General features: G+C 42.1%; 1 protein-coding gene across 2 annotated transcripts in view; it reads right to left on the bottom strand.

Annotated features, from left to right (window-relative positions):
• Ucp1 (uncoupling protein 1 (mitochondrial, proton carrier)) overlaps nucleotides 1–24246 on the bottom strand; it is a 29156-nt gene extending 4910 nt beyond the window's left edge. The window contains exons 1-3 of one of the 2 annotated variants that reach the window (XM_005386671.2): nucleotides 24191–24246; nucleotides 8442–9035; nucleotides 1066–1264 (exon numbers count right to left, since the gene is read on the bottom strand). In XM_005386671.2, coding sequence (XP_005386728.1) covers nucleotides 1066–1264; nucleotides 8442–8459 — 217 coding nt within the window. In that variant the 5' untranslated portion in view covers nucleotides 8460–9035; nucleotides 24191–24246. Of the gene's footprint in view, nucleotides 1–1065; nucleotides 1265–1810; nucleotides 2178–8441; nucleotides 9036–24190 lie in introns of those variants that run through there. The other variant, XM_005386670.2, reaches the window with a different exon arrangement.
• Nucleotides 24247–26373: the final 2127 nt, after the last annotated feature.

Below are 26373 nucleotides of genomic sequence, written 5' to 3'. Positions count from 1 at the left end.
AAAAAAAAAAAAAAAAAAAAAAAGAAAAAGAAAAAAGTTGCCTCAGTATGGACATCAAGTAATATTAGGCTACCTGGGAACAAAAAATTAGAAGAAAAAAACTAAGAACATGATTTGTGTCTTGAAATTTTGAGAAATTAGCTTATGTTGCTTAAGGCAGATATTATTCAATAAAATAAGAAGAGTCCTGAAGCTCGATATTTATTCCTATAAGGAAATACAAAGTTATGGTTCAGTAATATCTACACATCAAAGACTCTCTAATTCAAATAATCTTTCTAATTCTGCTTCCTAACCCTAAAATAGGGATAAATAGAGAGCAAAATTAAAGACAGATAATAGGGAGTAGGGTTATGGATTTTCCCACTTTTCTGGCCTCACATCCCCACTTTCACTAAAAAAGTCCTCTCTGAGTGAAGGTCAGGCATGTGACCTTCACACGGCTTGGAAGGTCTTTCCTCACTGTCTTGCCTGGGTTATGCCCACTGGTCTTTCAAGGCTGGATTCAGACACTCCTCGGGGAACTCCTACATGACCACGCTCCCATGGCTAGGCCTAATATTCCACTTCCTGTGCCCAGTGTCCTGTGCTGACTTGCAACACAGCATGAGCACTACTGGGAAGCCAATTGTTAGTTGATTTCTTCCCCGCCACCCCCATACTCTGAATGGAAGGCTCCTGTCTAGAGAGACGCCTGTCACCTGCACACCTTGCATGGTTTCTGGTATATGCCAGTTCAATAAGACTAAATAAGCAGAATAGGCATAATGTAGAATACTTCTAAAATATTTCTAATTAATGTGGTATCTAAAGCTCATATTTGAGGAAGGGGTGGTATTCAAATATTGATTTGCTCCCCCAGTTTGTTATGCAGACCATTGCCCTGTGTATTACTCTTTTTGGGGTGATTTTTTTGTGCTAGGATTGAACTCAGGGCCTCTGGACTGCTAAGCAAGTACTCTAGCCACTGAGCTTCACCCCAAACCCCTCAGGTTACTTTTTTGACGTTGTTAACAGAACTGAGCCCTGGGGTACTTGTCTGTCTCAGGAACACTCATGGCTTACTATCGTTCTCGGAGGTGTAGAACTCCTGCACGGTGTCATAGAGGCCGATTCTGAGCGAGGCGAAGCTTATCTGCCTCTGCAGGCCTGCGGGGAGCCCGCTGTACAGTTTCACGGGCCCTTCGGTCTTTGCCAGAGTGGTGATTGTTCCTAGGACGCCTTTATACCGAATAGCGCTGGAGGTCGGGCCTTCACCCTGGATCTAGAAATGAGAAAGGTGCAGGGAGGGAAGTGAAACAGCGAGACCCGATGTCCTTAGGATTCTTCCCCTGTGCTACTTTCAGCTCCCTTTCAGCAACTCTTCCCCATACACACCCACATCTAAATATGAGGAGACGCGCATTCTGACTCCCCACCCACACCCACCGCGGGCACTCTCTCGGGAGCCCCTAAGCCAACAGACTGGGAATGTACCCTGCAGAATCAAAGAAGAAAGAGGAGAGCGCTTGGCTTCCAAGTCTCAGCTTAGAAACTTCAGCGAACCCTAGATTTGGAGGATTTGGCAGAGTCGCCGTCAACCCAGTATCTCGGGTCCTTACGGTTCTTTAGGTAATCCAGGAGGAAGTTCCAGTTTCCAATCCTAAAGCATCCCATCCTGGGACAGAGCCAACTTTTTTTTTTAAGGTGGCCACCTACCCTCCCTAAGGAGAAAGTGTGTCAAAACCAAAGCAGGGGATCACGGGTGCCCGCATCCATAGATGTCCCCTCTCTGTCCTGAGCCTGCGCTCCATCGCGTCTGGCTGGCTACCTGTAGGCGGACTTTGGCCGTGTCCAGCGGGAAGGTGATCACATCCGCCAAGCAGGCCGACACCCCGGCTGAGAAGATCTTGACACCCATGGTGGGGTGCACGTCCGACGTCGCCGGGCTCACCATCGCCACTCAAGGAGCCAAGCAACAGGAGTAAGAGGGCCCCAGCTCCGAAGGTGGAAATTCCTTTCCTCTTTTCACGTCTGCCTGGCCGGCGCGGAAAACCCCTTCTTTGCCTTCTGGGACCTCGCAGAAGTGGCGGTTCGTGCGGAGCGCAGAGCGGGAACCCAGTCAGCCGCGTTTGGTCCCCACCAGGAGATGGGAGGATCGCTGTGCCCTGGCTGTGGCACACCACCGCACCCCTGCCTTCCGCGCGGACCTTTATACACGACCGCCGGGGCTGCGCCGCGGAGGTTTCCCAGGACCTGGGCGTGGGAACAGGCGGGGCTGTGCTCGGGGTGCCTCCCACCCGCATTCTGCCAGCGGTGCTTCTCTCTGAAGTCCTGGCCCGGCACCCCGCTGTCTGCGCCAAGCTCCGCGCGTCACCAGAGGCGCACGGGCATCCCTGGAGCCCTGGCGTGCGCGCTGCCTTCGGTCCCTCTAGCTGTGCAGCCCTGGCTGGGGCGCGGAGCTCCCGACACGCGCGACCTCACAGACACCTGCGGGCCTGAACCGCCGAAGGGCCCAAGAGCGGGCGCCCATCGCCCCATTCCCCGGACTCCTCAGGCTCCTTACAGCCATTGTGGGTGCCCTTTCCTCTCATTTTAACTTGACCTCTTCCTTCCCCATTCCCAACTGCCAGAATCAGACTCAAAAAAAAAAGAAAGTCATGAAAAACCCTAGGACACGTTGCACTTTCAAAGGAAATAAGTATTCTGTGCATCAGTTTTTGTAGATGTCAGAAGCGATAACAAACTAGAAAGCAGATGGTAAATTGCCAGGGCGCTTCACACAACGAGATATCCTTTGTTTGTTTTAATTGCAGTTTGTAGGGTGTGCAGTGGAAGGGACACAGGCCGGTGGCTTGACTCCAGAGGCAGCTCCGCACCTCGCCAGCTCTGTGACCCTGAGGAAGTCATCTTTGCTCTACCTTGTTTCCAGCTGTGTAAACGTGTTTCCCAGCCGTCCTAGGTCTGACATCCTGCTGCTCTAATACTGCTAACTACAGAGATAAACCACTGTAGATACAGTTGCGGAGAACATTTTCCTACTTCTTTTTTTAATTACTACCTGTTTGTGTACATAACGATTACAATTAACATGGGGAGTTGGTACAGATACAGAACATACCCAATTCATTTTTCTGTCTCCGCCTCTGTCTCTATCTCTGTCTGTCTGTCTGTCTTCATTCCCTACCTCTCCCCTCCCTCCCTGTTCATTCAAATTCTTGGTCCCCTTCTCATTTGCAAAAGCTCTATTTTCATAATTTTTCCTTCAATTCTTTCTTTCCATCCCTTTCCTTCCCCTCTCTTCCCCTCTCTCCTTCTCTTGTTCCCCCATCTATTTGAAAAAAGATCTCCCTACTTTCTATTTTTCTTTCTTTACTTTGAACATTTATTTACTTTTTTGAAAATCTTCTAAAGTGCCCTTAAAAAAGAGGGAGAGTGGGAAATCACAGAAAACAGGAGAATGAAAGAGAGGAAAAAAGGTCAGGTCCCATCTTTCAGGTCCCTTCCTCTGAGGTGAGCCAAAGATCCTTTAGATATTGCCAAGATCCACATTCAGCCATCTAGGACCTGCTGGTACTCAGCATTGAACTAAGCTCCCCAAAGAGTGAATGGAATGAGACTCATCTCCTGGAGGAGTAGGGCAAATAGGATATGAAGGAGTGTATACTATTCAAGAACCCAGATGTAAGGATCTTCCACGGCAAAGTTGACCAAAGTGTAGGCTCTGACTGAATGGAAAGAAGGAAGAGTATGGGGTTTCTTTTCCACAACTGTTGAAATAAAGAGCAAATGAGGCATGTATGAAGGTAAATATGTGTGGAGGACCACTTAGGTGACTCTCCTTGAAAGAGGAGCAATTGCCTCCATTTTGGCTGAGCCTGACCCTATTTCCATGTACTGATATGTACAGAGCTGGCTAGGACTTTTCCTTATCCCTTCAGTTGGCTGTAAGCAATGCACATTGGCCTAGCCAAGGTGTTGATGGCAATCTTTGGAGATGGCAGACATGTTTTCCTGGACGCCCCCATTGCTCCCTTGAGTGAGTTGGGAGGCGGGATGTGTGAGCCAGTGGCTGGGCTCGAGCCTCAGGAATAGAGGCTATGACTTCCTGCGTCTTCAAAGATTACACAGCAGAGCTGAAACACAGACCCCAAAACATTAGATACTATCTCAGTGTGTTGTCCAGATTACTCTTTCTACGTATCCTTCTCTCTGCACATGGCAGAGGTGATTTCAGGCCTCCTACCCAGCCCAGCTCATGGCACTCAAGTACTTCCCCGCCACTCTCACAGTCACTCATCCTCAAGCCACTCCTTCTCACAAATGAATAAAATCTGGGTTTGGTCCTGGGTATAGGCCTTTGTTCTGGGTAGCCATCATCATGGCTGGATTTAAGACTCCTTGATTCCCCATGACTATAAATATGCCTTAGTGTCTTTATTCTCACCATGGGTTGCACTGGAAGTGGTAGATTGGAATTAACTTGCTAGAACTTCAATACCTTTTCATGGGATTGCAAATATAAACTTTCTGAGCCGTGACAGGATTGGGAAAGGCCTTCTATAAATACGCTATAAATATGTTAGGGGAGGCAGGTGTATTAAAAGCAATGCACTCTATTAGCCTGACAGACTGGGAAACTGGTTGATGGAGAAGAAAAAGAGGGAGGACTAGAAGTAGGGAAGAGACTAGGCTGGAGAAATCAAACAAAGAACAGATCTGAAGTAAGTATAGATTCATTTTATCAATGTGTTCCTGTGAAATGCTTGTAAAGTGCTCTCCGATAAATGTCACATTTAGCCTGACAGACAACAGAGCTTTATGAAGGATTAGAAGTGGAGTCAAAGAGTTTTCAAAGATGACTCCAAGCTTTAGAGCATAAGAAGCAGGCTCAGTAATGTTACCAACTGGCTGTTATGAGGCAGACTGTAAGGGGAGGTGATTTGATGGACTAAGTGATGGCAGCAACTTTTGAAGTCATGGAATTATTGGGAGAGAATGGTGTTGATAAGAAGCTACTACAGGAAAGTGGATGTACCTCGCTAAGGGAGTCAGCAGTCAGAGCTGGGAGGTCCTGGGTGTCAGTAATATCGATGCAGCGGAAATGCGTGCTTTCCACGGGAGTGAGTACAACGGACTGGGAAGGGGAACAAAGGCTAAACACAGGAACCTAGAGTTATGGTCTGGAAAGAATGGCTGGTCAAATGCAGAATTAGGAAAGAAATAGTAACATGTACGGTCCTAGAACCTGGCATTTGAGACTATAATGAACGAAAGGCTGGGTCTTCACCAGTGTCAAGTTTGAATAAATGTGAGGAAGATACAAACAGACAGACAAACAGACACAGGCTACTGGATTTGGTTCTAATGCTCTTGGAGATCCTAGGGAATGCAGCTTTGGTGGAGTTATAAGAGTGTGAAGCTGATGGTTAATCAGAGATTTAGAATGTTTCATATATGACTTAAAAATGTGAGCAGGGGCATCCGTCCTTGATAACTCCAGGGAGCCTCTGTATCAGATGGTTAATCCTCAGCGCTCACCCAAATCCTACCCCTGAATCTTGCACGGTGCTTCTCTCTGAGGTTGCTTTAAACAAAATTGCACGTTGAAGCCATTTATACTGTGAAAGCAATGAGAGCTCGTGTCCTTTCTTTTCCACGTGGCAGGCTGGAGGATGCTTTGGCTGGTTGAGTAAGACAGCTGATACTATGTGACTGGCAAGGCTGGGTCACAGAAGTCATTGCATTCCTCATCCTCTGGAACTCTTGCTCCTGGAACCTTGGGTTTCCATGTAAGAAATTGAACTTTTTGGAGGCCATCATGCCGGAGATGGCCTTTGGAGGCATTTCCATCCCTTCTCACCAAGGCATCAGGCATTCAAGTGCAGCTACCTTGCACCCTCCCAATAAGCCACCTGCCAAGTAATCTCCTCAGTGTCAGTAGAACAGAAGAGCCACTCAGGGGAGCCTTGCCTAGATTCCTTACCCACAAAATTCTGAAATATAATAAAACAGTTATTATTGTAAGGTAGCACTAAATAACCAGAAGACCACTTCTACTTGCTTGGAATTGGGAGGGGCAGGCCCTCTCTTTTTATCCCTTCCTCCAGCCCTGCCTTAAGGATGAGAAATTGGATGTGGTATGTGGGTAAGTTTTTGGATTTGGCCTATAAAAGAAAGTTACAATACATGTGTAGAAGAAGCAGGGTATGCTACAATTGCTTTTGTTTCCTAAAGCATGTGATTGCATGTTTTAAGGCAAAGTATGACAAACAGGAGGACAGCTGCTATTAGAAGCGGAGGAAATAAGAGACACAGTTCTGTTATCTGAGACCATCCAGATGAGTGACAGCAGAACATACTGGGCTGTTAACCTGGGCTAGACACATCTCATTGAGAGACTTCTCTGGAGATAGTGTCTGCATAGTGCCATGGTGACCGGGCATCACCAGTGTGCTGACTACGATGCTGGTGGCCAAGGGTCAAAAGAGCAGCATGAGGAGAACCTCTGAGGTCACAGAAGTTTAAGATTGAAAATGGTTGTGTCTTCCAGAAGCAGGCTCACCTCCTTGCCTCTGAGAGGCTCTGGGAAGTAGGAGAAAGTTTGTCTCAGGTTGAGAGAACAGTAGGGGAGAGGGTGGCATCCCCAAAGGGTCAGATGTTTGCTCTTCTGGCACTAAGAAGTGGAGAGGTTGAGAACAGTGCAGTATGAGCAAGGGTGACTGACCTGTGATGTAGCAAAGGAGTGGCAGCAAGTTGCAATGTACTAAGTTCCCATTTTCTTCTTTTAAAATTTAGAACACTATTAACAAATGCACGTTCTCCAGTTGTCATCAGTCAAGCGTCACTGAACAAAATGTGTTCAAAACACCAAAGGGCAACAATGCTTTGCGTTTGACTAGTGTTTTACACTCTCCCATTATTCTCTCTTTAGCCACACAAGGATATATCGTGGCGATGTTTTGTAGATAAACGCTCAAATGACAGAAGAAGCAACATATAAAGAAGAAATATGAACTTATAAAATGTGAAGGGGACACATGTTTTATATCACTAATAAAGAAATGTGCATCTTTTGCCTAATAAGTTAATATCTTCTTCCAACCAGTGTTCCCATTATTATAAAATGTACACATATTACACATTTAAATTTAATATTATAAATATAATTAAATAAGTTATGGGTGTTATACTTAATATTAAGAATGTTAAACACGTAATATCAATGCTATATTAATGATGGCCTTATACATTGATGTGATTACTTTGAAAGCAAACTGACAACACGCATTGAGATGAAAAAAAGGTCTATATCTTTTGACCCCTAATTTTACCTCTAGATTTCTACCCTAAGATAACTAGCCTAAATAGACAAGAATCATATGTACAGTGAGGTATATTAGTGATGAGGAGTGGAAATTACCAGAAAACAGATCTTTGATAAGTATGATAAAGGGCCCAGTAGTCCATGTTGTGTGCAGGTGGATGTGACGCTATTCTGAGTTACTCATTCTTTATCACTGCAGGAGTTACATGTTAGGCAGTCTGGTGGAATATTAATTCAGAGCGTTAGCTTTATTGTCAGGAAGATGCTGACTTGAGTCTCCATTTATTATCTTTGTAACCTCAGAAACTTCTTTAACCTTTTAAAGCTTTGTTTTCTTGTCTCTAAAATGGGCCATATTGAGGATACAATTAGAGAGTGCTAGTAGAGAGCTTAGCACAATAACTAGAGTGGGATAATAAATGATTGTTATAATTATATTCTTTATTAATGCAGTTTGATGACCACTTTGCATGTTGTTGGAGGAAACCAAAAGCCCCAACTAAGAGTTTCATTAAAGATGTGAAAGGTCCTTTCATACCCTGAGATCCTATGAGTTCTTGATTCTGTGGCCTAATTTGGGACAGTTATTAAGTAGGTGAAACATGGCTGGATCCGACCTCTTTATTGAGAACAACCAGGAGCAACAGGAGGGTGAAGTGGGGACATTCCAGCTGAGAGTCAGCCTGGAGCTCCTACTGTGTTCAGATGAGAACTCATTGCCAAGTTAGAGGTCACAGACCTGTTTTAGGGCACCCTCCTTCCATCATCCCTCCTTTCCTTCTCCCTGACAAATGGAAATTGTGGGGTAGGGCACGCAGCCTGGAAGGGAGGACTTGGTGAAAGGTGAAGGATTGCAGCCCAAGTGCAAACGTGACAGACACTGGGGGAAGGAGCAAAGATGAACTGAGGTGACACCGGAAGGCTTCCTTGGCTGATCTGGGTGTGTGCACTGATTTCCAGCAGTGTGTCAGAGTCAGTGGGGCCCTGCTCTGAAGAAACCTTGCAGCCTTCTTGTGATCTGCTATTGATCCTGTGTTTCTGGGGGAGATGAGGCTCAGACATCAGGAGAAAAGATGAATTTAATTTCATCTATAGTAGGATGGACCAGGGCAGAATAAAGAAAAGAAATCATTACCTTTAACAGTTTGAGCATTTTTCAATGTATTGGTTATTTGTGTTTCTTCTTTTGAGGAAGTCCAGCTCATTTGTCCATTTTAAAATTAGATTACTTTTTTGGTCTTTTAAATTTTTTTTGACTTCTTGTGTATTCTGGATGTAAACCCTTTGATAAATAATTTGCAAATATTTTCTCCTTTCTGTAGGCTCTCTCTTCATTCAGTAGATCATTTCCTTTGTTGCGCAGAAGTTTTTTAGTTTGTTGTTATCCAGTTTGTCTATTTTTGCTCTTATTGTCTGTGTTTTTTGGGTCATATCCAAAAAATCATTCCCTATTGTGGTGTCTTGAAGCATTTCCTCTGTTTTCTTCTAGTAGTTTCAGGTAGAGGCAGAATGGCTTCCAAGAACAGCTTAACCCACAGCAGACTCACATCCTCCTTTTGCTCTGCATTCCCACAGTCCTTAGGGGAAAATGCAGCTTCAGAGCAGCTTTCCCTGTTCCAGGAGTGGGGTGACTGGTGTGGCAAGAGAACTGTGGAGATGTGCTGCATGGAGAGTCATCTTTCAGGCTCGTTACTGTGAGATCCACTGCGTGAGCTCAGGATAAGGAAATCTAAAGAGTAAAGAAAAATTTCATGTGACACCTAAGGAAAGGAGCTCTGGATCAGAAATAAAGTTACTTCCATCCATTTATCAACATCCTAGGGGCACCAGGGAACAGTGGGCAAGAAAACAAAGCCAATCAAAGAGATGATATAGAGAAAAGAGAATAATGATTCAACAATATGTACAAAACTCAGAAATATCATTCATGTGCTCTTTAGTGCAAAACACCAGAACAGGTAAGGCAGCTCAAGGAGAGGATTCAAATTCTGAGCGGAGGAAAGAAGCTGGAGTAGGACTTGCTGCTAGGCTGGAGGTGCGATTCCAGGTAGAAGGGGATGCCTACCACCACCTGGGAGGGTTGCAGAGAGGCTGGGACACGAGGTGATCCCGGCAGATGTGCGGGCTCCCTGGCTCTGTGCTGGGCACCGAGTCCTGACATGATGCTGCCCTGGCTCTACCTCTCCAGGCACTCCTCCTGCCTCCATCACCTGTAGAGGCAGAGGAAGTATTCTGTGGCACCACAGTTCCCAAGGATGTGATGCCAGCCAGGTGGGAACCCACAGGCAGTCTGCTCCTGGAACTTGGCTCAGAGCCCCGCGCCCCCCTTGGTGATCCAGGAATGGGCCCTTCAGATTGCAGAAGGGCCAAACTCAGCAATGTTCCAAGATAAAAAAGATGGTAAGCGGTGCAAGAAAAGAAGGAAAGTCATAATAAACCGAGAAACACCATCTGTGTTAGACATACCTGCCAGAGAAAACAGTACCCAGAAAACTCAGCACTATTTTATTATACATACAGTACATATGTATTAGGAGATTTCTAAACTTAAACCGAGGACTGTGACTGCCTCTTCCTGAAAGAACTGTCCTTTTCAGCACCTGAACCATCAAGCAAACGTCACAGTTGCCTGCTGTTCTTGAGATTATGTTTGAGGAAAAGGTAAAGAAAATCTTTGTGACAGAATGTGACAAAACGCTTGCCACAGTGTTACAGAAAATTATGCACGGCAGAGTATTTATCGACCTTTAACTGCTGGTAAATATATTCGTTGTATTTTCAGGAATCTCTGTATTTATGCAGTGAGTTACTAGTTCTCTATCTGACCTGTATTTTGGGCTTTTTACATAATTTTGTTTATTACTTAAATTAATCTAAGTCCAGGGCTGGGGATTTAGCTCAGCAGCACAGTGCCTGCCTGGCAAGTGCAAGGTCGTGAGTTCGGTTCCCGGTACCGGAAAAAAAAAATTTATCTAAGTCCATTGAGTTTCTTTATTGCTATTTCTTTTTCTTATAATAATTTGGTTTTGAAACTCCTGCATTTGTTTTGGGAGATTCAGCCATCTATCTATCAAAGTTGGAATTCAGAGCTTCATTTTTGCCCGTGCCTTTTCTACAGTGTGATTACTTGCATATGCATGGCTCTATAAGGACAAGGCATAAGGATCAAAGCCTAGAAGTACCGGAGTTATGATCTCACCAAGCAGAGTTGTTACCCTGGTGCAGCTGACGTGGGCAGGTGGGGACGACAGTCTCTTGCATGCAGTCTTTCCACCCCCGTGGGCTACGTGGAATCGGCCTTGACTCTGGAAACTTTCCTCACCAAGAGATCAAGAGTACAAAACTCATAGAACTATATACCAAAGCAGCTTCTTTTTACTATGTGTGAATAAAAAATAAGCTTAAAATGATAAATCAGTCCTTGAATTAATTGTCAGCACAACCAGAACAACATGTGAACAATCTTTATCTTTTGTGGCTCTGTACAATTTAGCTACTTTCCACTTCTTTCAATTTTTTTTTTTTTTTAAATTTTGGTTCCCATGAGTATATGTTTGCAGCACAGAACGATTATTTCCAGCATGGGGAGTGGGCTCACGTGCATTACACGGCTTAGTTCTTTTTCATGCCCTTCCTTTTCCTCCCTCTGCCTCTTAAATGTCATTTTGCCCAATGAAGGAAATTTCCTTTTAATATTATTCACAAAATTACATTTAAAACTCCAATAAGGGTACTAGAAAAATATAAAAGATTATTTTTATCAACCTGGAATAGGGAAATTGAGCTAGAGTAAGACAAAATTAATGAAAGAAAGAAGAGAAACTATTGATATATTTTACTAGATTGAAACTTAAAACTTCTGAATTATGTAAGTCACCATAACTCAAAGTTAAATAAACATTAAGGAGCAAAAGTTACATTTATTTTTATGCCCTAACAATGTCAGGCTGATTTCTCTCCTGAATGTTCTCTCTTGCCTGTGTTCATTCACTGTGTATGCTGTTTACCCCTGAGATTCAGAGGATATATCACCTCCCACAATTCATTCCCCCCATGCTGGCCTCATGGATGTCAGATACCTTTTCACTGATTCCAGATTCTATATACCTGTCCCCACCATCGTACTTCTTCACTGTTTGGCAAATATTTCTTTATGAATGTGTATCCTCTAGTAGACTGTGAGATCTTTAAGGCCAGAATGCTACATCATTGCGCCTCTGGTCCCTGCCCTTGACTGGCACACAAGAGCACAAAAGCTATTTTAAATGAACAAATTTCTATGGATAAGCATCTTGACTGGAGCCATTCAGCAAGTCAACTAAGTGCTCCTTTATTTAGATCCACTTGCTGTAGTATGCCTTTGATAATTGTCAGTGACTACATATTTTAGTGATCCTTGGTTTCAGCCCTCTCCAGTATGTTGTTTCACTTGATTTCAAAAATTGTTTTGGAATCCATATCTGTGGCTTGTGTTCTTTGTCATATATGGCCTTAACTATAATCAATTAAGTGATATGTCTTTCAATTTTGCCAGGCTTTAAAGTACTAACCCAAACTTCCACCAGTAAAAAGGATACTTTTTCATAGTTTATCAGGAGCTGATCTAGAAATGGGAACTTAGACTTGATAATACAGAGCAATATATTACTGCAGAGTTTTTCTACCAGTGCTCTAGAATGCAAGGGAAACAAATCAAAACAAAACAAACAAAAAACAAAACTGTAGGCCAATGAAAGTAGAAGAAAAGATCCCCTTCCTAGTACAATTTCTTACACTCTGGGTGTCCAAGATCCAAGTTTATCCACAGTGATCCCCTGCTCTGTAAATGACATGTTCTCAGTTCCACAAAAGTTATATAGCTGCACTTTTTGAGAATTTAAACTTACCTCATCTAGTGAAAATTCAACTAATGAAACGAACAGAAAGAAAGAAAGAAAGAAAGAGAGAGAGAAAGAAAGAGAAAGAGAGAAAGAAGGAAAGAAAGAAAGAAAGAAAGAAAGAAAGAAAGAAAGAAAGAAAGAAAGAAAGAAAGAAGGAAGTCAAGCAGTACATTTTCTGTCCACAGAGTTATCTTGGGAGATGAGAATGTAATCTGTAGAAGCTGGAGAAAGGATGAGAGAAGATGCTTATGACGTTTTTTATGTGTTCTGGGCCTAAAAACACATAATACTCCATCATGCTCCTGGGATAGGAATTTAGAGGAGCCCCTCACCCAGCCTGCTCTTTTGCAAGGCTCCAAGAAACACAGGTCATCCTCCGAGGCTGGACTGACTCTGTTTTAATACGTGTTTCAACCTTTAAGATAGTAATTTATACACATAGGAGCTCAATATATGTTTTATTTTATTTTTTGTTATTTAATTTATTTATTTATTTAAAAAATAAAAGGAAAACATTAACAGACAGACAACCTTTTACAAAATAGCAAAAGAACAGTACAGACAGTACAGAGTTACAAACAAAGTGGTAGGAAATTAACAATGCTTGTTGTACTACATATTGATATCTTCAAAGTGATTTCTCATAAAAACAGATAGAGACATTCAATATTGATCAATCAAGGACTTACTGACAGTTTCTTTCAGCAAAGAAATGGAAGACAGTAGAACAACTATGTTAACTATCCTGTGCATGGCCATGAGAAGTATTGAAGGCCATAGAATACATACATACATACAAAATTTCTCCTTCTTTCCCTTCACTTTTCCCACATTCCAATTGCCCTTTACCTTTGAGTGTTTTCCTATCATTTCACAATGTCTATCATTCCTTCTAGGTTAAATTAACTCTTTAAAGTTTTACACTAGTGAAACAATGTGGTGCTTGCACATGCAAGTCTGATTTATTTCACTTATGAGTATGGTCTCTAGTTGTGACCATTTACCTATAAAGGCCTTGAGTTTATCTTTCTTTATAGCTGAGTAATATTCCATTATATAAAAGTACCACAATTTGTTTATCTGATCCTCAGTGGATGGACATTTGGGTTACTTCCACAATTTAGCAATTACAAATTGTGCTGCTATGAACACAGGTGCACATATATCGCTGTGATATGATGTTTTTAGATCTTCTGGGTCTTATATAAGAAATATTTTCAATACTGATTATGCTTCAATCACTGTTCTAGATCGCTGTATGAAGCAGTCCATTTGGTTTCATGGAATTATAATGAGGGCAGGGGAGACAGGAAAAGGGCAATACCAGAGGTCAGGAGACAGCCAAGGAGGCCGAGCAGGAGCTACCAGCAAGGAAGGAGGGGAGAACCTGGGAACAGTAATTATACTATCAGGTGCAAAAATATTTCCAGGAATTTTTTTGAAATGGATGTTGGTAAAAGTTTAATTAGGTACTTGTAAATCAACTGGTGACCACGGTGTGGAACTGATCTAAAGAGACTGGTTATAAGAAGGAAATGATCAAGCAGCACTCTGTGTTACTGAGCACTCCGGTGCCTTTGCCTTCCAGTGACAGAGCCGGTGTGCCCATGGCGCCCCTTCTCCTGTGGGCGAGGATTGCTAGAGCTCAGAACTGGACAGCATGGGGGTCTACAATGGGCAAGCACTACCTTCTTTTTGAGACCAGGCAAATCCCTGTGATTCTCAGACTGGGGTCTTGGCAGTGGCCTGTCAATGACATGGGAGCTGGTATTACAAGCTGATCAGGCTCCTGATCTTGGAGATGAGTATATGGGAAAGGATTAAATAAAGACAAGACACAGTACAGTTTGTGGGAGTCCAGGAAGGTCAGAACTCTCTTGGAGCTAAGACAAAGACTTCTTTGGACTGTCTGCATTTATTGGGTCCTTAACAATTCAGAGGAGTGCTGGAAGTGGAGGGCACATCTGATGCAAAAGCCCGTGAAAATAAGCAGGCCATGAGAAGTAGAGAAGGCCATAGAACAAAGACATTGAAAGCAGTCAATCTTGCTTGAGAGAGACAACTGTCTTATCTCTAAGGTTGGCAGTTTATTGTCTTTGAATTCTGAGTGAGATTTAGCACCACATGGCTGCAGCCTTCTCTTGCCTTTAGAGAATGTGAATATGACCTTTTCCAACACAGTCAAAGGGCCTGAGGTCAGCAACTTGCACAGCCTGGTCCAACAAATTGATACATTACAGTAGGAAGGTCTTGGGCAAACAGAAAGGCTTGAATTTGAGTCCTAGTATTACTACAGTACGTGAATTTGGGCAAGTCCCTTCTTTGTTTAAGTAGGAATAATGAACACTTGCCTTGCACGATTGTTATAAGAATTAGAAACCTTGGCTGTGGCGGTGTGTGCCTGTAATCGCAGTACGCTGAGAGGGTGAGAAACAGCAGGACTGCCAATTGAATACATCCTGGAAAGTTCAGCAACTTAGTGAGACTCCGTCTCCAAAGAAATTAAAAAAAAAAAAAAAATGAGCTGAAATGTAGTTCAGGGCAAAAGCTGTGGTATCAAACCTCAGCAGTGCAAAACAAAAGCAAAAACAAAGGCAAAGGAAATAGAAATCATAGCTTTCATCACACAGCATAAAAGCCCTAAATGGAACTTGGCTACTTCCTTAGGTAAAAGATAAGGCCATATCCAGTACGAGTCATTTTGCTGTAGCTACGGATGGAAACAAGGCCACGGAGGAGGGGAACACAAGGTAAATGACTAGTGACCAGTGAAGGCTTTATTTACATTTTCTGAGATGGGATCTCACTATGTAGTCCAGGATGGCCTTAAACTCCAAATCCTCCTGCCTCAGACTCCCGAGTGCTGGGATTACAAGTGTGCACTGCTACAACCGCTTGCAGTGAAAGCTTCAGTAGTGGGCCATCAGGACCTACAGTCCAGGAGGATTCAAGTGTTAAGGAGATTTAGAGGGATACTGGTGCCTCATCCTGTCCTTCCAGAAACTTTCAGAAGGTCTGGGTTTTCTCTGGCAGTTATCCTGCAGCCTCTGGGGCCACCTGACCTTGCCAGTGGAACTGTCTGACCTCCACGAGTTCTGGCTGTACCAGCACGTCTCCTAGAGCCCGAGGGCCAGCCATCTCTTTCTGAATCTCTGCTGGGAGGGCAGGGAGGGGGAGGCCATGGCAGTGTGGCAACTGTGCCTAAGTTTAAAGAATCCCTTGGGATTTCTTCTTGAAGTTGCTAAATAAGTATCACCAGAACTGACCTCAAAGAAAGGGTCAGAAAAACCTTGAGTTTTAAAATATAGATGGATGAGCATCATTTTATTTGTCTGGTTTGTGAGACAGGGTCTCACTGTGTAGTTCAGGCTGTCCTTGAACTCACTATGTAGCCCAGGTTGGCCTTGAACTCTTGGCGATCTTCTTGCCTCAGTCTCCCAAGTACTGGGCTTACAGCTGTGTGCAACCATGTCTGCCTGCCAAGCCATTTATTGAGATCATGTTTTCCCCAGTGTTCTTGATTGTGAGCTTCATTGTAAATAAATGTTTCATGAATAAATCTGTCTGTGATCTTTTTTTCCCTATTCCAGCCCTCTACTGTATTTGTCTGACCTTTGTTAGTTCCATATTGTCTGAATCTTTATAACTTTAAAATAAGATTTTGTGTTTAGTAGTTGTATAACCCTGTTATTTAAGATTGCCTCATCTATTCTAGACCTTCTGCATTTCCCATTAATTTTAGAACCAGGCTACATTCCACTAAACAAAACAAAATGAACAAATACTAGAAATTTAGTTGTGATTTCATCCACAGACGGATCTGGGGGGAATTGGATGGCATTATGATACTCAGTCATTCAGTTTATGAATATAATATCTGCCTCCATTAATTTAAGTTTACTTTCCTTCAATAATATTTTATAATGACCATTGTAGAGGTCATAACACATATTTTGTTGAATTTAATATGAGATTTTTATATGTTATTGTAAGCAGTATGACTTTTAAATTTTGTTTTGCATTTGTTAGCTGCTAGAATGTAAGACTAAAACTTAATTTTTAAAATATTGATTTTATCCAGCAATCCTATAAAATCACTTATTAATTCTCATAGTTTTGGATAATTTTTGGTATACATCATTACATCATGTACAAATAATGACATTTTATTGCTTCCTTTTTATTTTTACATTTTTAATATTTTTAATATTTTTATATTTTTATTTTCCTTGTTTATTGGCCCAGCTAGGACCTTCAGTATAACATCAAAGAGAAGTGACAAAAGAGGTCACTCCGGCCTTTGGCCTGCTTTAGAAGAAAAATATTTAATATATTTTCAGGTGTTGGAGGAGATGTTTTGCACAAGCCAGCTAGATCAAGCTTTTCCATAATGACTCTGAAGTTTCCTGTTTCTTGCTGCCATTGTTTCCTAATTGTCCTATTAGTAATTGAGGGAAATTCTACACATATTTCCCTATGATTATAGATTTTTCAAAGTTGCCTTTAATTCTGACAATTTTCACTTTTTACATGAGGCTATTTTTCTTTTTCTTATTTTTCTTTTTTTTTTTAAATTTCTTTCATAAATTTTAAGTTGTTGTAAATCCTGAAGGACTATCCCTCTTAATATTGTGAAAATACTTCTTTATCAGTAGCTGCGCTTTTTGCTTTACCTGAAGTACAGTATATTGTTATAGCCACAGCAACATCTGTCTGTTTATTTACACGGTATAACTTCCACCAAAGCTGGGCCCATCTATTTGAGATACAACTTTTATGAGGCACATAGAGCGAGATTTGTTTATAGTTTAAAATCTTAGTCTTTTGAGTGCTTAGTCTATTTACAGTTGTTAGGTCCCTCACCTTATACCCCGCCCAACTTAAAGAGAAAAACTCCAACAGACAGCCGATCTGTTCAGACAGAAACCCCCTCACTCAGCTCGAGAGACTAAAATAAATCTGTTTCTCAGGATGGTTCCCAGGCCCAGTTCTCAGGCTTTCCGGAAACCTTGTAAGTCTACAGAATGCCACGCTGTAAATGTACAACATGCTGATGTCCTCCTTCACTTCCCTCCCAGAGAGGCACCAGACCCACCACTCACCCCTGAGAACTTAAACTTTCCACCTCCCTCAGTGGAATTTCCCCCTCCCTTACCTAAAATAATCTATAACGTAGGCCCCCCTTCCTTTGTTTGGGGCCAACTGCTCTTTCGCCCTTGGTCAGTCTGAAATGAAGATATCTCTGTTTGCTTCAATCCTGCCTGTCCTGGTGGTCTCGGTCACTACTCGGGGTGTAGCCTGACAACAGTCACTGTAACTAGGGACATATTTAGACTGAAATACAACATTTAATGATTCATTTTCTATTCTATGTATTTGTTTTTAGTTTCTTCTTTTAGATTAATAAAGTTCTACTATTAATGTTATTATTCATTTGCCCTTTCTGTTAACTTGCTGCACATTATTTTACTATTCTTTTATTAGTCTTTGTATTTTCTTTTATAGAGTTCATAACATGTACATTTAATGTTTAAAGTTGAATAATCATAGTGCTTTTGCCACTTTTCAGAGTACACAGTTTCTTTAGAACACTTGAACTCCATTGACCCCTCTGGCATTTTTGTACTATTATTGCCATGTATTCAGTTCTACCAACCCCAAGACAGTGTTGTAATTGGTCTGGAAAGTCAGTATCTTTAGATTTGCTCACATATTTACCCTCACCAGTGTTTGTGTATCTTGTTGCATTTTTATGTTTCCTAATTTAGGATCACTTTCCTTCCGCTTAAGGAATTTCCCTTTAATATATATTTTAGTGTATGTTTGTTGGTAATATCTTGATTGTTTTGTCTAAAAAAATCATTATTTTATGTTTCCATCTTCATTTGTGAAGGATATTTTCACCAAATATGGAATTTTAGTTTGTTAGTTATCATCTTTTGTTATTTTAACATTTTCATTCTGCTATCTTTGGGCTTCCATCAATTCTTTTTTTTTTGGTTTTTCTCTGGTACCGGGAACCAAACTCAAGACCTTGTGCTTGCCAGGCAGGCGCTTTGCCGCTGAGCTAAATCCCCAGCCCCTGGCTTCCATCAATTCTGTAGCAGTGACTATTAATCTTTTTGTTGTTCTTTGAAAAGTAATTCCCACAAAAAACTTTTAAGATTTGGTTTACATAATGAATTTTCAACAAAGGTGTAATATCTAGATGTAGTTTGTCTCATATCTGTCCTACTTGGGACGATCTGTACTTCTGCAACCTGATGTTTTTGGTCAATTTATAAAATTCTCTGCTGTTTTCTACTCAAGTATTGCTTCTGTCCATTGTCTTTCCCCTCTTCTACTGGGAGTCTTATATTGTGCACCTTTTTTCCTAAGTCTCACAATTGTTTTATACTATTTTCTGTATTTTAGATCTTTTCTCTAAGTCTCATATTTATTCTATGCTATTTTTCTGTGTTTTCTGTATTTTAGACCTTTACCATAAGTTACATATTTATTTTATACTATTTTCTGTGTCTTCTATTCCATTTCTCTTCCCTTGCTTGTGTTTGGACCTTTTGTTTTAACCTATTTTTAGTTCATTAACATCATTTTCTGGTTATGTCTAGCTTGTACAACTCATCTATTGAGGTTAACTTCAGTTGTTTTTATCTGTTATGACACTTTAATTCAATTCGTGTTCCATTTCTCTCATAAATTCATCTTATTCATTTTTGTTAAATTGAATAGAATCTTTTCAAAGTCTGTATCTGGGGGCTGGGGATTTAGCTCAGCGTCAAAGTGCCTGCCTGGCAAGGTCGTGAGTTCGGTTCCCGGTACCGGAGAAAAACCAAAAACCAAAAAAAAAAAAACAACAAAAAAACCAAAGTCTGTATCTGATAATTTCAATATCTGGACCGTCTTTGGGTTTAATTCTACTGCCTGGATTTTCCCCTGGTCTTGTCCCATAGTACATTTCATACTCTTCCCACCCTTTTGTCTTGCAGGGACTGTCCTAGTCATTCCATATTTCACGGTGGTCTGTGCATGTGGGAGGGGACACCCCAGTTTATGAACTGTACAACCCTCCCATGGGGAACCTCCCAGGCACTCTTAGGTGCTCATGTCTAGGAGATGTGGGTCTGCTCTTGGGCTGTTGGGGAGACACCTGAGCAGGCCCAAAAAGAGTTCAGCGCTGTGTAAGAAGGAATAATGGGTGTTTAGTACTAGACTGTGGCCTGACGGGGGTGGTAGCACAGCTCCCTGGCCATGGCCTCCTGGGAGCTTCAGAGGTGGTGTATGTGGAGCAGTATGGTCAGGGGGTGGACAAAGAGGCCCACTGAAGGTGGGCCCAAGGCCTGATGCCAGTGGGCCATACCTGTGGATAGTGCTGATACCAAACATTGCACTGATTGCTGATATTGCAGGCTATTCTATAAATCAGTAGTAACGGGCAATGGACAAAAGAACATGGTATATATACACAGTGGAACACTATGCACTGTAGAAGAATGAATTCACATCATGTTGAGAAAAAAATCAATGGATTTCGGGATCACAACGTTAAGTGAAATAAGTCAGACAGAAAGTTAGATACCACATGGTTTTTGAACATATGCATAAGGAGTAAAATAAAGGTAGACTTTTTGAAGCTGGGGAAAGGAGTTGGGGGAGGGGGAAGAGGGAATTTAGAGGGACACAGGAATCAAAAATTACCAAGATATGTTATACATGTGTGGATTTCCCCCCAAACAAATGTAAATATCATGTATTACAAACATATATCAATAAAAATATATATATAGAGAGAGTAGAGAATAGGTAACCAGGGTAGAGTCTTTCTACAACTTAGCATCACTAAGTGCTTTATTGAAATTCCTCTTGACAGGAATCACTAAAACCTCAGGCTTGCTTTCTGACTGACTCTAGTTGCAATAGCGGCTCCACCAGTGCGGAAGGGAGAAAGAAGCCAGAGTTGGGAGCCAATTTATAAAGACCGGACAGAATCTGTATTGGGAGAGAATCTCCTTCCTCTTGGAGAGGGCTCCAAAAATCTGTGCTCTGCTTTGCAGACTTCTTTGCCACACATCTACTCCGTTATTTTCTTTCAAGTTCTCAGGTTATAGGCTTTGAACTGGACCATGATCTCCCTTCCCATTCCTGTGAGCTCTCTCTATACACAGGAAGAGAGAGCCTTAGGAAATAAGTTGGTACGGGAGCTGACTCGGCTAGCACCACCCCTTGCTTCTCTAGCACTTGGGACTGTCACTGCCAAAGGTGCCATTCAGACACCTCCCAAGGGCGCTAGTCTTCTTTTTCTTTCTCTTAAAGTACTGGGGATTGAACCCAGGACCTTCACATCTAAATATACCCACAGTCTGCCTTTATTTTTAATTTTAAAGCATTAAGTTGCCCAAGCTGGGCTTGAATTTGCAATCCTCTTGCCTCAACCTCTCAGGGTGCTGAGATATCAGGTATGTACCATCACACCTGGCTCCTTCCTTTTCTCTTTTTTGTTTTGTTTTTTTTTTGAGACAGAGATTTGCCATGTAGCTCAGGCTCAAACTCATGGCAGGCTTCCTGTTTCAGGCTCCCAAATGGTTGGGATTACAGGTATGTCCCACTACACCCCGCTGTTTCTTTACTCTTGACGTAGGTGAAATCTTGCTTCACTGTTGTACTCAGCGAGCTCATTGTATCCTTCTCTCACTCATATTCTCTCTCTCTCAATGTGAAAACTGACCACCCTTTACTTTCTGGTAGTGCTATCTTGAGTTTTCACAGGGAAGCCCGCATGCATTCATCCCTCTGACAAGGTCCAGGCTTTCCTATTTTAAAAGCAGTGCCCTTGAATCCTTCAAGGAGGGCTTCATTTAATTTGGACCTTTTGGGCCTAGGTTCTTGGTTCTTCATTCAGACCTTGACTATGGGCTGGGGATTTAGCTCAGTGGCAAAAGCACCTGCCTGGCAAGTGCAAGGTCGTGAGTTCGGTTCCCGGTACCGGAGAAAAACCAAAAAACAAACAAACAATCAGACCTTGACTAGTTTAAGAGAGCTTTCCAAAGAGCAACTGAGGCCACCTTCTTCACAGAGGAAATAAGGTGTGCTGCCCAGCTGAGTGCCCTGGGAGGGGTGCGAGATCATCCGAAGGTTAGAGGGTGACCTGCCTGGGGTCATGCTTGTGCGCACAACTCTGAGGGATGCAGAGAAAAGCTGGCCTTGCCACACCGTTTCTGCGGCCGTCTCGCTGGCCTCCAGGGAGTCGCGTGGGCCCTGGCCAGCACTCTGACAGGACAGTGACATGGCTGTGCATGCAGAAGGGCTCTGTGATCCAAGAGACAGCCTGTTCTGCCAGAAATGTGGCTTTGGGAGGACCCTAGGAAATATGTCAGTTGAAGGACATGAACCTAAGAAAAAATGACCTTGTAAGCAGAAATCAACTCCTGTGGCAATATGTGATGTTAGGCAATGTTTGTGGCATGAAGGGCACCCTCTCTCTTCCACTGCCTCTTTCCCCTCTCCTCCTTTGGTGTCCTGTGTTGGTGACAATAAAGCATACAGTCCACAGGGAGTGCTGTCCTGAGCAGGTGCTGTGGGCAAGCTCCTCTTGACAATGACATTTCTGTTTCTGTTGAATAGGAAGCTCTGTCCACTTGTCCTGATGTCTCTAGGAAGACGGGGCATGTGTCTTTTTAGTTTTGACCAGAGTAGGGAAACTTTAACCAGAATACATTGTGAGCGTGAGGTTTACTCACAGGGCATGGTCTTCAGCTCGACATTACCCCCTAGTGGGGTAAAGTAGAATTACTACTTTAAAGGTTGTTTAATGAGGTTATATAGGATGCAACTGAGTGGGTTAGCCTGGAGGCTCTGAATTGTCCCTGCTTTAAGGCAAATACAAAGCAGGTGTTAGGTGATAAGTCACAAGGCAATCCCCCTCGTGGGAGATTTAAGCTTTTTTTTTTGAGGAGTTAATAAAAACTTCCTCTTCACTTGTTCCCCTCCAGTTCCCCTTGGCAAAAGTCAGACTCACCCTCATCCGCCTTGGCAGAACCAGATATTCAACTCTGACGAACGACACCCTCTGCTCGGGCTGTTCTGACCCACGAATAGCCCACGCCGCTCTCTGGCCCACGGACAGCCTCTCCCAGAAAATGTCCTGGCCCACAGACACCCTCCCAAAAAAGGACAGCTTAAAAATCCCAAGCTTTGCTCAGCTCAGGGCTGTCCTAGTCCGCAAGGCAGCCCACCATGTCGCTCTCCCCGCCAATAAAGACTTCTCTCGTGTCAGAAGGTCTGGTCTGGTTCTCTGTGGTCTCAGCCAGATCATATCAGTAAGACTATCACAAAAGCAGGAGTGATGGCGCACACCTGTAATTCAGCACTCTGGTAGGATGAAGCAGGAGGACTGCAAATTCGAACCGAGCCTGGGGAAGTTAGTGACTTAGCGAGACTCTGTCTAAAAAAAAAAAAAAACCCCAAACAAAAAACAAAAACAAAAATAACAACAAACAAAAAACCCCAACAACAACAAAACGGTGAAAGGGTTTGGTGATGTAGCTCAGAAGGCTCTGGGTTCAAGCCCTGATACCAAGCTGGGGTGTATGTATGAGGGGAGAATAGCATCAAAAACACGCCCACCGTTCTTCGATAAGCTACCGGCCTTCAGTAAAGGCAGAGCAATTCATTCTACTTCATGACCTCCTAAGCCATATTCAATAGTCTAAATACGAAATATCTTCCCTTTCATGTTATTCTTTCATTGCTGTCATAACTTGTGGCATAAGTGGAAACAAAAGAACAGAAACCATACATAAAAATGCAACAGCTTTGATCTAGTGAAAATGATGCATGATTATATAAATGTATTTGTAACATGAAAAGGTAGAAGACAAATTCAAAAGTAATCTCAAGGACCAATAAACATTTCAAAAAGGATTCAGCCTCCTTACTCAGAGAGACATTTGGATGAGAATGAGATATTGTCTTTCATCCATCAGGTTAGCGAGAATGGAAACTGTTAACTTTAAATGTTGGGGGTGTGTACGAAACTGCACCAGTTGTCGATGGAAGTGTTGATAGGTGAATTATTTTGGAAGGCATACTGTCAGTATCAGTTAAGATTTTAAATGGCATAGGCTTTGATTCAATAATTTTACTTTTTCAGCTCTGTTCCAAAGAAATATTTTTACGTATGTCCCATATCTCTTTAAAATTTTATTAATTTCCATGATATTTCTAACTAGAAAATTTCTACATAGAATGAAAGTCCATCAACTGAGGCAGGGGGCCAGGGAGAAAATGTAGGTGTCCTTAAATTATAGAACACTCACTTTCTGTGAAATACTGAGCTATCATTAAAATAAATGAGATAGAATGTCATATACTGATTTGAAAACACATGATGCTACCGGGTAGTTCCTTTAGAAATGGTTTGCCAAACAAAAGTATTCCAGGTCCTTGTCTTGAACAAAGAATTGGATGAGATAAACCAAAAATGGTGCCAAAAGTTTATTTTTAAAGGAGGGATGAAATGGTAAGATAAGGACTAGCTCTGCAGAGCAAACTTAGGTCAAACAGAGAGAGAAAAGATCAAAAGTAATAACAAAAGTCCATGCTGGGCCAGGACACCCAGTGTGGGCTGTGGGGAAGAGTCATGATGACAAGCTTCTCCTGGTGTCGCACCTCTTTTATGCTGTCCACATCTCATGGGAGCTCTCCGGAAATTTCTGAGAATTATTTAGTGCCACCCTGAAATGTTGAAATTCACAGGTCCTGCCCGCTTCTCCAGCCAGTGCTGCACTGGGGTCTCATAATTTACAGGTCCTGTTTATTTCTCCAGCCAGCTTTGCCATGCCCCGCCTCCTGTATCACTATTGTGGCATCATACAATAAATACTGGACACTTCACTACAGATTATAGAGGAATGTCGTCCAAATTCTGATGCTAAGGTTAAATTTTGAGCTTCTGGCAATATTTCATAGTTCATACTTACTCCTTATTGATTTATAATAAACTTACTTTTACTTCCAGGGCTTCAAAAGTCGACACTATGCTCCATTTCCCATTCTCAGGTGTGCATTTGCAGATGGAGATGACAGAGGGGTTGAAGTGTCACACCTGGACCATACCGCACAACAAAGGATGCTATGACTCATAGAGCAAAATCAGCAAGTGTGAGAAATTGTGGCACCTTGGATGTTTTTGGTTCCTTACCAATGGCTGCCAAGAAATCATAAAGATATAGTGGTGCCTGATTATAAACATTCTTTCATGCTTGCCTATCACCCTGTAGGAAGTTGGGATGTTGAGAGGTTTGAAGGAGGGGAAATCTGACTGTACTGAAGTCTGAAAGGGATCGTGCAGGCAGTGCTTTAAAAGACCAACTGGAAGTCGTGAGGGGAGGAGCTAGGAGCAGAGAAAGAAAATGGTGACAAATGGCAATCTTTGCTGTCATCCAAAGGTTTATTTTAAAATACTTACCAGAAACATTCATACACACATAGGAAAGTATACCATCATGCACTACAGATCAGACTATTTTTTGCTTGTCATCAATTGAAGAGTAATTTTATCATCCTTCGATTGACCAATAGCCAAAGGGTCATTTTTGAATAATTGCCTTTCAGCCAGTAAACAGACCCACCACAGAAACTATTGGAGTTGCTTAAGTCAAGGTCTGATTTTATAACATTCCGCTGGAGCACCAACCTCTGATTCTTCTTTTGTGCCACACTTGGGGCTTACGGGTTGGACCATCAGACATTGTGCAGAGGTGTCAAGAAGGGATGCTGAGAGCCTGCTCAGTACACAACAGGTGAGCTATGTCGTGTTCTTTCAAATAAAAAGCAACTGATCTTTTCTTGTTATGTGACTTGGGACTGCTACTTTTGCTTAAGGATGACCTATAAAAGTGCAATCTGGATTTGTCTCCCTGTTTCCTGTTCTCTTTTATTTTGCTCTTTAAATTATTTACACTTTGGGCTTCTCATATAAGAGACACTGTGTGATGGTCAATCTTTTGGAAGTGGGAACAGGGCCAAGAGACAGAGAGTTGGGGAAGGGAGAGGAATAGGGCAAATGAAAAGACTGCCCTGGAGAAACACCAAAGAATTCTCACTTTCTCATTCTCACTGTTGTTGGGTCGTATACACACAATTCATTAACATGAACATGAATTATAACCTACTGAGAAAAATATAATTTAGGCAACACTCCTTTTACTCATTCTATATGCTGTTGTTCTGCCTAGACTTGAGATATCCTGGTCCTCCTGGAAACTTATTTATAAACTATTTCTTAGAACTGCTCAGTCCTTTAAAATGATCTGTCTTATCCAGTGTCTCACTCTCTTCCATTAACAAGTTCAGAAGCTTTGCTATTTTTCCTCACTGTACATTTTGATTTGTGCACTTCCTACCTTTACAAACTTTTCCCCAACTTCAGCCTATAACATAAGTAAAACACCCAAACATCTATTTCCAGACCTGATTTTGCCCATGAGCTCTGTAAATACTTTTACCCTCCCACTGGATGTCTGCACTTGATATTCACTGATATCTCAAACACAGCCGCTACATTAGTCACTTTTCTTTTCAAATCCTCACCTTATCCCCATACTCATATCCTAGTCAATGGTGCCATGATGCACCGGTTGTTCATTCTAAAAGTTCTGGCATTTCCTTCAATGTCTCCCTTTTCTTTGAGTCTTGGTTACTTCGATCTCATAATGTAAGTTCTGTAGATTGTTTTCTTTTTTCTTTTTGCTAGGACATATTTGCAGTAATGATGCAGTACCTTTATCGTGGGGAGATGTGTTTGTACATGTACATAACTCATCTTAATTCTTATTTTTAGCCCATTCCCCTCCCTGCCCTCCCTGCTCTCTCCAACTCTTCTTCCCTTCCCCATTTGCAAAAGCTCTATTTCCATTTTTTCACGTCAACTCTATTAGAATCTGCCTTTCCTTCCTTCCCTCCTCCCTTCCTCCATATCATGTTCCCTTTCCCATTTGAAAAAAAGATCTCCTTATTTCCTAATATCTGCATTTTATTTTGTTCCTTATTTACACTTTGGGTTTCTTATACAAGAGAAAAAATGCATTATTTAAACTTGTATGTCTGATTTATTTTGCATAACATCATGGTCTCAAAGTGCATCCATTTACCTAAAAATGCTTCAGGTTTATACTTTGTATGTATAAA

This window comes from Chinchilla lanigera, unplaced genomic scaffold (genome assembly GCF_000276665.1).
Source record: "Chinchilla lanigera isolate Chin_1 unplaced genomic scaffold, ChiLan1.0 scaffold00027, whole genome shotgun sequence".
NCBI lineage: Eukaryota > Metazoa > Chordata > Mammalia > Rodentia > Chinchillidae > Chinchilla > Chinchilla lanigera.
This window is presented reverse-complemented; position numbering and strand designations above follow the sequence as displayed.